This window comes from Pteronotus mesoamericanus, unplaced genomic scaffold (assembly GCF_021234165.1).
Source record: "Pteronotus mesoamericanus isolate MK-2021 breed Mesoamerican mustached bat unplaced genomic scaffold, CSHL_Meso_final contig_20, whole genome shotgun sequence".
Classification (NCBI taxonomy): Eukaryota; Metazoa; Chordata; class Mammalia; order Chiroptera; family Mormoopidae; genus Pteronotus; species Pteronotus mesoamericanus.
In genome coordinates this window covers 20,580,710-20,591,231 of record NW_026555085.1, presented here as the reverse complement: position 1 = coordinate 20,591,231, position 10,522 = coordinate 20,580,710, and the positions used below count along the sequence as shown (strand labels likewise).

Genomic DNA, 10,522 nt, shown 5'->3' with positions numbered 1-10,522 from the left:
CTACTCCCTGAGAGTGTCCCTAACTTCTCTGGCCCACAGGGATCTGTCTCTCTGCTCTCATACTCTCCGGGCGCACACTGTGTGCGCCACACAATCCAGTGCCTGGTTATGTAACTTCTTGCTGTCCCCTTTCTAAAATCAGAGTGAAAGCTCCTGTGAGCAGAGGGTAGGGGATGTCCTGTGCTATATTTTTTCTTGTATTGTTGCAATACTTAGCACAATGTTGTATGGCAATCTTATCCACAACCAAATAGAAACCAAAATGACACTTAATCCTTCTCATACCTACAAAGTTTCTGGGAACACTATTACTTTGTTTTTAAAGTGAGTTTGACTATTTTGTTTGTTCGGGTTTTTTTTGAAATAGACTCTGTAGACTGCTCTTGGATTAACTGCCCAATTCGCCATTATTTCCTGTTTTCTGGGAACTGGTCCTCTTTCCCCATCTTAGGCTGATATCCAGCTAGAACACCCTGTCAGCTGTACAGGTTCTGTATGGCTGGTGTCCATTCCCAGTGGTTGATGCCTATCCCGTTCCAATTGCTAAATATTTTCAGTATCATTCCTGTGTTAACATCCACTCTGTAACAATGATAGGCTTCCAGCAATTGTTTTTTTCCAATGTAGCTATGCCACGCTGGCCACAGGTAGGTGGCCCAGGAAAAGGCATCTGACCCAAGCTTTGCTTATTAGATCCCTTTCAAAAGAAAATTGGATTTTGTTCTTCCATAGTTTATATGATACTTTGAACAACAAAAAAGTAAATTCAGAAGCATGCAAACTGGAAAACCAGACAAAGCCAGTCTGAACAGATGAGAGAAGAAAGCAGGGAGTAAATCCTACAGAGAGGAGCAACTTTCAAGAGGTGGATCTAGAATCTTCAGGCCATTCAAGACCTTGATTTCAATTAATTTTGAAGGCTGGTTGCATCTCTGCCCTTGACTTCCATTAAATGCCTATGTATGTTTATGTATTGAGTTAATTTGTTTAGGCTATAATATACTCATTGATTAGGGGGAAAGAATCAGACAAGAGAAGAGCTCCTTGTGTTTTATTCTTCTCTCCTCACTCCCCACTCATTCTACCAACTCCTAGCCCCTTTCACCCAGGCTGATGCTCAGCTGGTATGCACCTTTGTGGCTGTAGCTGTTGTTAAATATTTTTAATATCACCCCTGCTTCTCCAAACCCCATCCCCGCCCCTGCACATACCCTTTCCTGAACGTTCCTGCCACAATGAGGGGATGTAGGATCAGAATCAGGTTTTGTTTGAGTGGAAGGAAATTTACTAATGTACTATTCCTTGTATGCAAGAGTGTCTAATAAATATCTCCTTTTAACTTTGGCTAGATCAAGTGAATTTCTATTATTGATAACCAAGCGTTCTAATTCAGATTGCTTTTAGTAGAAAGTTTTTAAATGTTTTTTTAAATGGAGTTGGAAGAGACTTTAGCAATCACACCATCATCTGAGAGATGTAAAAACTGAGATACTGAAAGCTAATGAAACTTGCCTGGTATCACAGAGATGTGTCATACGGAGACTGCAGTCTCCTTGCGTTCACTCCAAGTGCCTTTCCCCTTCAACATTTTCCCTCCTTCTCGGTCTCACACCTCTCTCACCATGCAAATATGGATGAGTTATTTAATGGCAGGAGAAATATTAGTTAGCGCTTATAATATTTACCCTGATAACTGTCAACTGATAAGGAGAGTATAACTGCATTTTAGGGAGGGCGCATGCCCACTTCGAATCTATCCTTGTTGAATGGCTAGAAGATTTAAACTGTGGCTGACAAACAGAAATTGCTGCTGTAAAATGGTGGTTTAAATCAATAATTATCAAATCAAATAAAGATAACACTAAACTAGCTAGGACACTTGAAGAGGATTTCCCACTCTTTGCTTTGCTGCTGCCAAGCCCTCTGACCACCCCTACCTGATAACTACCACGTTATAACACACCCAGCAACTATCTTCTCTTCTCATTATGATTTCCACTCTCACTCTCCGTATCCTCTGTTGTTGTCTAAATTTGGCACTGGAAAGTGAGGAAACCCATAATGTTTGGAGTCATCAAGGATGTCCTGTATCACTACTGGGTGTGAGAAGGTTCTTTGGCTGGCTGAGTCCCAGCCAAGCTGCAGGTAGCATGGGTACAGCCTGGCACAGTAAAGTGTCTCTGCTCAGCCAGATGCTTTGAGGGTGCCAAGGTGAGACATGATCCCAATCTGTAGACAGTCCTGTGTTTGCCAGATGGAGTACTTCTCATCTAAGGGAATATTCTGAAAAGTGAAGCTGGGTGGACTCAGGAGGTTTAATCAACTCTCCCAAGGGAACAATCTGTATGATGACCCCCCTATAGTTACTACTGTCACTACAGCTAGAGATGAATAACATAAATCTTCTCCGTTCAGTATGGTTATACAAAATTATACCATTGACTTACTTCTGAGTCTGTTATTCAGAATTTCATAGCTTTGTGCTATTTATTTGGTTAAATATTTTTTAAGTTGTTAACAAAAAAATTTATCCAACTAACCATTGTCTAGTACAGGCTGTAAATTTCTTGAAGGCAAATACTATTGTTTTGTATACTGCCCCAAATGCTGCCAGGATCATAACATTGAAAAATCCATTAAAACTTTGAGTACAACTATTTTATAATGACACTTGAATCCATTCGGTGGCAATGACTCCCTTCTGTAGTGGATTTCTATTCTGGCTGGCCTCTTTTCCTTTAGGACTCACCCTCCTCACATGGCAGAGCTGACAATCACATCACCCCTCTTCCTCTGGCCTGTAGGTCAGGAATGGCAGTTGGCCAATCATAATTTGCTAACTCCTTGGCAACAGGGATGAATATGTAACCCAAACTGGACCATTTGGCGTTTTCTCTGGGACTGGCAGGATTATTAATAAAGAGGCATGTTGTACTGGCACCATCTGCTTAAGTGAGATACTGACCATTATCTTGAAAGGCTCTGCCTGAGAGTGAAAGGGTAGACCCAGTTTTGGCCTAAGCAGCTTACAGAAAATCTGCTGGACTTGGCTCTAAAAAAACCTCTGTTAGTAAAGGAAATAGTCATGGTTCCTTTATTTTTCCTCCCTTATGACTTGAATGCACATGTTATGGTTCGAGCTGAAGCAGCCTTCTCTTGTGACCATGAAGGAAAGGCAAAGAGAATCACAAAGATGTCAATCCTGACATCTTCAAACCACCCAAAGTAAAACTAGCCACGCACTGGCCAACTACTGCTCCCAGGCCAAATTTGTGTCTGTACGCCTCAGGGGCACTGCCTGAGCAGATGAGCACTGTGAGCCGTGGGCCCAAGCCAGGGAGTCCTTTTCTGCCCGCCACTTCCCTCTCTGCTCCCTGTATTTGGCTCCCAGGCCGGCAGGCAGCTACCTCCATGGAATTGCCAGTGCCTAAGGGCCAGCTGGTCACCACCAACACATTGGTGACTACTGTTGGCAATGAATGGGGACTGAGTGGTAGACTGTCTGGGGGTTGGTGACCACATGTGTCCCCTTTCTTCTGGCCCACTAATCAAGTTGACATGCCAGGTCTGACAGGTGTAGGATGTGCTGGACGCTGAGTGTCTCTGGGGTAGAGAAACTGGCCATGGACATTGCCATCTACCCACCTGGCCAGGACCCTCTTCTTTGGGCTCATAAGCTCTTCCTCCCAAGAATATCTGTTGCAGAAAGCAACTGGAGCCTAGCTTACCCACCATCCAGATGACCTACCCTAAGCAAATGGGGCAAGGCAAAAGTTTTCTCTTTTGTTACAGTGTCTACATGTTTGATTTTTGCCTCTTGGCCCACGAAATCTAAAATGTGTACTATCTGGCCTATAGAAAATGTTTGCCTCAACTCTTGCTCTAGTTTAGACAGTACTTGCTATGGAGCAAGGGGAAAAAAAAATCAAACAACAAAAAACAAAACCACAACCACTTTTTTTAAAGATACTGTAGTCAAGTTTCCTGTAATTTATAGCCAAACACACTCCTAACTTATACTAATATGTAGGACTTCACTAGATAAAGATGTTTCAGAGAGAGCATCTTTGGCATAAAGTATATAGCTTAACCAGGAGTAGAGAAATAAGAATTTAACAAGCCACATGTGAGGATAGACCTCTGGTGTAGCTTGAGAACAAGGCTAGTAGAGCTAAGTAACTGAAGACTTCTTTTCTTTTTTAATATGTATTTTTAAATATTTTATTTATTTATTTATTTTTAGAGAGCGGAGAAAGGAGGGAGAAAGGGAGGGTGAGAAACATCAATGTGTGGTTGCTTGTTGCTTGCCCCCAACTGGGGACCTGGCTTGCAACCTGGACATGTGCCCTGACTGGGAATTGAACTGGCAACATTCTGGTTTGCAGGCCAGCACTTAACCCACTGAGCCATGCCAGCCAGGGCCGACGACTTCTTTTAATCATATGTCATAACACATTCGTGGGCCATTAAATCAGTTCAGTAGGCTGCAGCCAGCATTTGTTTAGTTTGGTTTTATTTTTTGCACAAATGTTCATAGCAGATTCATTCATAATAGTCCCAAACTGGAAACAACCCAAATGTCCTTCAATTGAGGAATGCTTAAACAAGCTGTCATACATGCATACATATCATGGAGTAACACTCAGCAATAAAAAGAATGAACCACTTGAATATAAAGAACAGCTTGAATGGCTTTCAGTGGATTATGCTGTGTGAAAAATAAAAAAGGCAATTTCAAAAGATTACACACTGAATGATTCCATTTATGTAATAGTACTGAAATGACAAAATTACAGGTATGGAGAACAGATTAGTAGGCACCAAGAGTTAGTGTGGGGGAAATGGCAGGAGGTGCCTATGCCCCTAAAAGGTTAGCACAAACCCTTGGTAATGGGCAAGGACACACGTGATTGGTGGTGTTGCTCTTACATCAGTCAGGTCAAAGCAGGTGTACAGTCCTCAGTTCATCCTAGCTTCTTGCCTGTGTTGGTGGCCAGAACTGTTTCATGCCCGTGGCACAAAAAATTATAATTCCTGGGTCTTGGAGGGGAAAAGATCAGAAATGCTGGTCCCATAATTAGATTGTGAACTGAGGCTTTACAGGATGTAGTTTTAAAATGTTTTGTGGAGATATTGTACTCACTCTCTGCTAACTTCTGGACAACAGTAAGGTAAGAACTTAGTTCTAGTAGAACTCCATTCTATGGCCCTTATATCTAGAACATGCTTTTTTAAAGAGTGAGCATATCAGCTAATTTTTGTGGCAGCCATGCAATACAGCTATGAATGGATGTGTCATTCCATACATAAGATTGGATGCTATGAGATCAAATATAAGAAGGTCACAATGACTTTCAGAAAGTTGGAGGGTGTCTAATATGGTGAGCCCTATTGAAATTCAGAGGGTAGTTATTATAAATCATACATTATCATAAACAAGAATGAGTTCCAATCCCGAGTCTTAGATGCATTTAACCTGCCTCTGTTTCTCATCTGGAGAGTGAGTTTGAATGATAACTGCATATTTGAGTTGTTGAAAAAAGTAGACCATGGCAAACACTTAAAATGAGATATGGCACAGTTGTAGCTAATATATAAGCACTTATCTTTTTCTGGATTCAGAAAAATAAAATAAAATAAGATAAAATAAAAGGATAGCACAAGGGATTCTCATGACAAAACTGTTCTGTATCTTCACGGGAGTAGCGGATATAAAATCTACAGCTGTGATAAACTGTAAAGAAAGAAATGCACACATACATAAATGGGTCCATTCAAAACTAGTGAAATTTGCACAAGGTGGGTAGATTGTATTCATGTCAATTTTCTGGTTGTGACATTGCATGCTAGATATATAAGATGTCACTATGGAGGCACTGGAGAAACTGGATAGACTGTATGAGCTCTCTCTGCATTATTTCTTACAACTGCATTTGAATCTACAAGTACCTTCACATGAAAAGTTAAAAATATATGAGAAAGAGAATGGTTGCTTGAGCTTGGCAGGGTCTATGAGAAAAGGGGGCAAGATGTTAAAGAAACTTGGAAGAAGACATTCGTAACAGAGGTTGGGAGTGCTGAGGGTCTGGATACGTGGCAAGCCAACTCGTTTCAACTGGAACTTGTATCAACATTATTGCACGCTTTCTTCATAGTCACTTAATTCTATTTCAAGTATTTGAGGGACTGTTATACTTCAGGCAACTGAACACAACATTTTCTACTGGCTTCCCTTGAATTAAATTATAGAGTGAGCTTTTCCCGGGGAAAACCTTGAACCTATAAATACATTAATTTATATTAAATATGCTAATTTTATTTTCTGTTTATGTATGTAAAAGACTTTTACATACAAAAAAAGAGACTTTTCTAAAAATATTTAGTATATTTCACTAAACAACCGATTCTTGGAATTAAAGGCAAAGGGAAACATTATTACTATCATGTTTCTCCAAGTAAAAGAGGTTATTTTAAAGTTTTTGTAACTATTGAATATAAAAGTTTGAAATGCTGGAACTAATCAATTATAAAAAGTAGCCCTGTCTAAAGGCCTTTCTTTCTTGAAGAAGCTGAAGGTTTTGCATTTTTCTGTATTGGTGACCCTAAATACTGCCTATATAGGGAATACTTGTATTTTTAAAGATTACAATAGTTCTTATTTGTGGTCTATATAGTGGCTTTCTTATGAACTTCTGAAATTTCCAATTATTCTACACGATGATTTTAGAGGATGTTAAATATCAGCTCAAAAATTACACGATTATTACATTGAAAATCAAAGAATTCAAGAATGATATACGATAGCAATATATAAAATGTTGTCTTTGCTAACTGATGGTACTATGCTTTATTTTACATACTTTGCAAAGGTGCTTATTTGTTTTCACTGTGATTATTGTGCACGTTTATTTTTCTGCCTTCTTTCTTTCAAGAAAGAAACTTGCTTTCTGTTTTGGATGGATTTCTCCACCCAGGTGAAAAGCTCAACTGCCCCACAGTAACCTCCTTAAAAAGCTGGCGGGGAGCAGGAGACGGAGGGTGAGTCAACCCGCATCCAGGTGAGGCCCGTTCTCTCCTGTGTTGGAAGCTAGTCATTCAGGGAGAGGTTACCAGACATCTCCCTCTTTCTGAATTCTTTTTATTCAGAATTGTTAAGAGGTTCTCAAGGAGCGGTGGGTCCATGTTTGTACCTCCTGATGAGCCCTAGGGGGGCTGTCCAAGCGAAGCTGCTCATTGTAATCCATTTCGGAACCATCAGGGCTCGCGGAGTCCCAGGCAAGGCCCAGCCTCATTCTCAGCAGGAAATCTCCCAAATCTGGTGGCAGGAAACCTGGGCCCTCAGGTCATTCCCCATAAGAAAAGCTGTGGGGCCCCTCAGGGCATAGATCATCTTGGACCTGCAATAGCCACAGCGACTGCCGCTCACAGCACCAAAGCGATTGCGTTTCTCTTGTGAGAAGAAAAGCATCTGGGCTGCAACAAGCATTTTTTAAAAGAATGAATGGAATAGAAAAGAAGAAAAAATAGTGTATTGTACATAGTAAGGGTAAGCATCATTTTGTAAAACATTTGGTTTAGTTACATGTGTATTGGGTCATAATGTAAAAAAAAGATATATATATATATACACACACTACATAAATACTATATAATTATAAATTTGGTATATTATAACATATGTTATATATATTTTAGAGTGTATAACTTTATGGAATATAATACATGTAATTATACATTAAATAATATGTACTATATATAATACTATATATTATATATAAAAAATATATGTATTTTTTATATTTTGAGCCTGTACATATATACACACCTAACTAAAACAAACATTTTACAAAACAGTCCTTACCCTTTCTATGTTAATACACTATCTTTTCTTCTTTTATGTGTAATAAGTTATATCATATACTTTATATGTAATTTATGAAATATATAATTTACATAATAATATGTTGCATAATATATAATATTTCTTGAGGAAAGGGTGAAGAAATAAAATGGAATAACTATGGTCAAGTTGCTAAATTATTGAAATCAAGTTGACTGGGGCATGAGGAAACAATTCTGTTCTTGCTTTAATTAGCATGAGAATATAAATTTTTGAAATCTTCAGTTATGCCTAGAGATATATCTATATATCTATATATCTATATACCTATATGCCTATATACCATATAGATAACTTATACCTATAGGTTTATAGACAACTTTGATTACACCCTGAAGAACTTAGGAAAGAATGTCTACCTGTCCAGATTGGCTAACATCCATTATCTAGACCCCTGGACATCTGGGAGATTATCAGCTCAAACAAATATAGAGGCGAAGGATTCAGGACTGGTTCCTCTCAAGAACTTTTTATATATAAGTATTTTCAGCTTTTCTTACTTCTTTGGAACACTGTGGGTATTCTCTAGTTGTGTTTCCAGTTCTTAAATCCTAAGGCCCTTGAATAAATCTTTGTCATTTATTTCTAGTCATATCCTCCTGACTCTTTTGTGCTTGGCAGACATCTTATTGTGGGCAATAGTGAAAGAAGTAAAAAGTTTAAGAAACACTATAACAGAATGTGATGGCGAAGAAGAGGTAGCTGGGGCTAGATTGTGAATGTCAGTCTGAGGAATTCTGGCTTACAGCTGCCTTCCATGCAGTGTGCGGGGGACTTTTTGGGAGGAAAATGGTATAACCAGATATAGAGAAAGAATAGACTGAGGGGTGATAGATGCCATCTAGTAGGCAATATATTAGGCAAGGGTACTGCAGGTATTAGAAGGGCAGAAGAAAGAGTATATTCGTTGAGATTCTTTTAGTGCAAGTGATAGAAATTCAACTCAAACCCAGGTAAGCTAAAGAGTTTATTTACTGGCTGACTTAACTAGGAAGAATGTGAGGCTATTTTAGAGAACCAAACAAGCAGGAAACAAAGCTTTGGTGACAGTTTAGGGACTCATTACTGCTACGTCTCTCCCTCTCGCCATGAATTTGGCCTTATTCTTTGCTGTACAAAGGCCCTCTGAATATGGTGGTACAACAGCTTCAGCAGTGTGGGATTCATTTTGTCCTCCAGCTTTGCAAGCCTCCCGGACTTTGTCCAGAGTCAGGACAATCAATCCCAGCAGATGACTCTGAGGGACCCTGCCCTGGTCACATGCCCATTCCTTGCTCTGAACTTTTTACAGGGTTCCAGTTAAGAGTGCTTTGGGCTGGGAACTATGGAATACCCATTTAAAAGTGATTTAACCATTATAGACGCTATCCACGTCGCAGGGGTCCTCCACGCAATTACCAGCAGAATTACCAGAATAGTGAGAGTGGGGAAAAGAATGAGGGATCGGAGAGTGCTCCTGAAGGCCAGGCCCAACAGCGCCGGCCCTACCGCAGGCGACGGTTCCCACCTTACTACATGCGGAGACCCTATGGGCGTCGACCACAATATTCCAGCCCTCCTGTGCAGGGAGAAGTGATGGAGGGTGCTGACAACCCGGGTGCGGGAGAACAAGGTAGACCAGTGAGACAGAATATGTATCGGGGCTACAGACCACGATTTCGCAGGGGCCCTCCTCGCCAAAGACAGCCTAGAGAGGACGGCAATGAAGAAGATAAGGAAAATCAAGGAGATGAGACCCAAGGTCAGCAGCCACCTCAACGTCGGTACCGCCGCAACTTCAATTACCGACGCAGACGCCCAGAAAACCCTAAACCACAAGATGGCAAAGAGACAAAAGCAGCCGATCCACCAGCTGAGAATTCGTCCGCTCCCGAGGCTGAGCAGGGCGGGGCTGAGTAAATGCCAGCTTACCATCTCTACCATCATCCGGTTTAGTCATCCAACAAGAAATGAATATGAAATTCCAGCAATAAGAAATGAACAAAAGATTGGAGCTGAAGACCTTAAGTGCTTGCTTTTTGCGCGTTGACCAGATGACTAGAACTATCTGCATTATCTATGCAGCATGGGGTTTTTATTATTTTTATCTAAAGACGTCTCTTTTTGGTAATGACAAACGTGTTTTTTAAAAAAAAATAAGCCTGGTTTTTCTCAATACACCTTTAAAGGTTTTTAAATGGTTTCATATCTGGTCAAGTTGAGATTTTTAAGAACCTCATTTTTAATTTGTAATAAAAGTTTACAACTTGATTTTTTCAAAAAAGTCAACAAACTGCAAGCACTTGTTAATAAAGGTCTTAAATAATAAAAAAAAAAGTGATTTAAATAATGAGGATTTTGTTTGTTTGTTTGTTTGTTTGTTTTGCTAACAAGAAGTTCCAGGCAGGTTACTCTTGGTTAACTGAGAGACTCAATTATGCCAGGGTCACAAGTAGGCTTCGCTGCTGTTCTCTTGACTTGCCTTTCAAAGGCAAGGTAGCTGCAGCATTCCCCAAAGTCATCTCTTAACTATGTCCAGGGAAGGAAAAAAGCATGTTTTTGACTTGGATCCATAGTTAGGGTAAGGAAATTCCAGTAAATGATCTCTTAAGTTTCATTAATTGTGATTGTGTCATATAACCA

The 10,522-nt window shown here is 39.9% G+C and overlaps 1 protein-coding gene across 1 annotated transcript; it reads left to right on the top strand.

Moving 5' to 3' along the window:
* Window positions 1-9,247: 9,247 nt before the first annotated feature.
* Window positions 9,248-10,216, top strand: LOC129066825 (Y-box-binding protein 1-like; the record flags this gene model as incomplete). Its single annotated transcript, XM_054568612.1, has 1 exon — window positions 9,248-10,216. A coding segment is annotated over one exon (552 nt), but the record flags the coding sequence as incomplete, so codon positions are not given.
* Window positions 10,217-10,522: the final 306 nt, after the last annotated feature.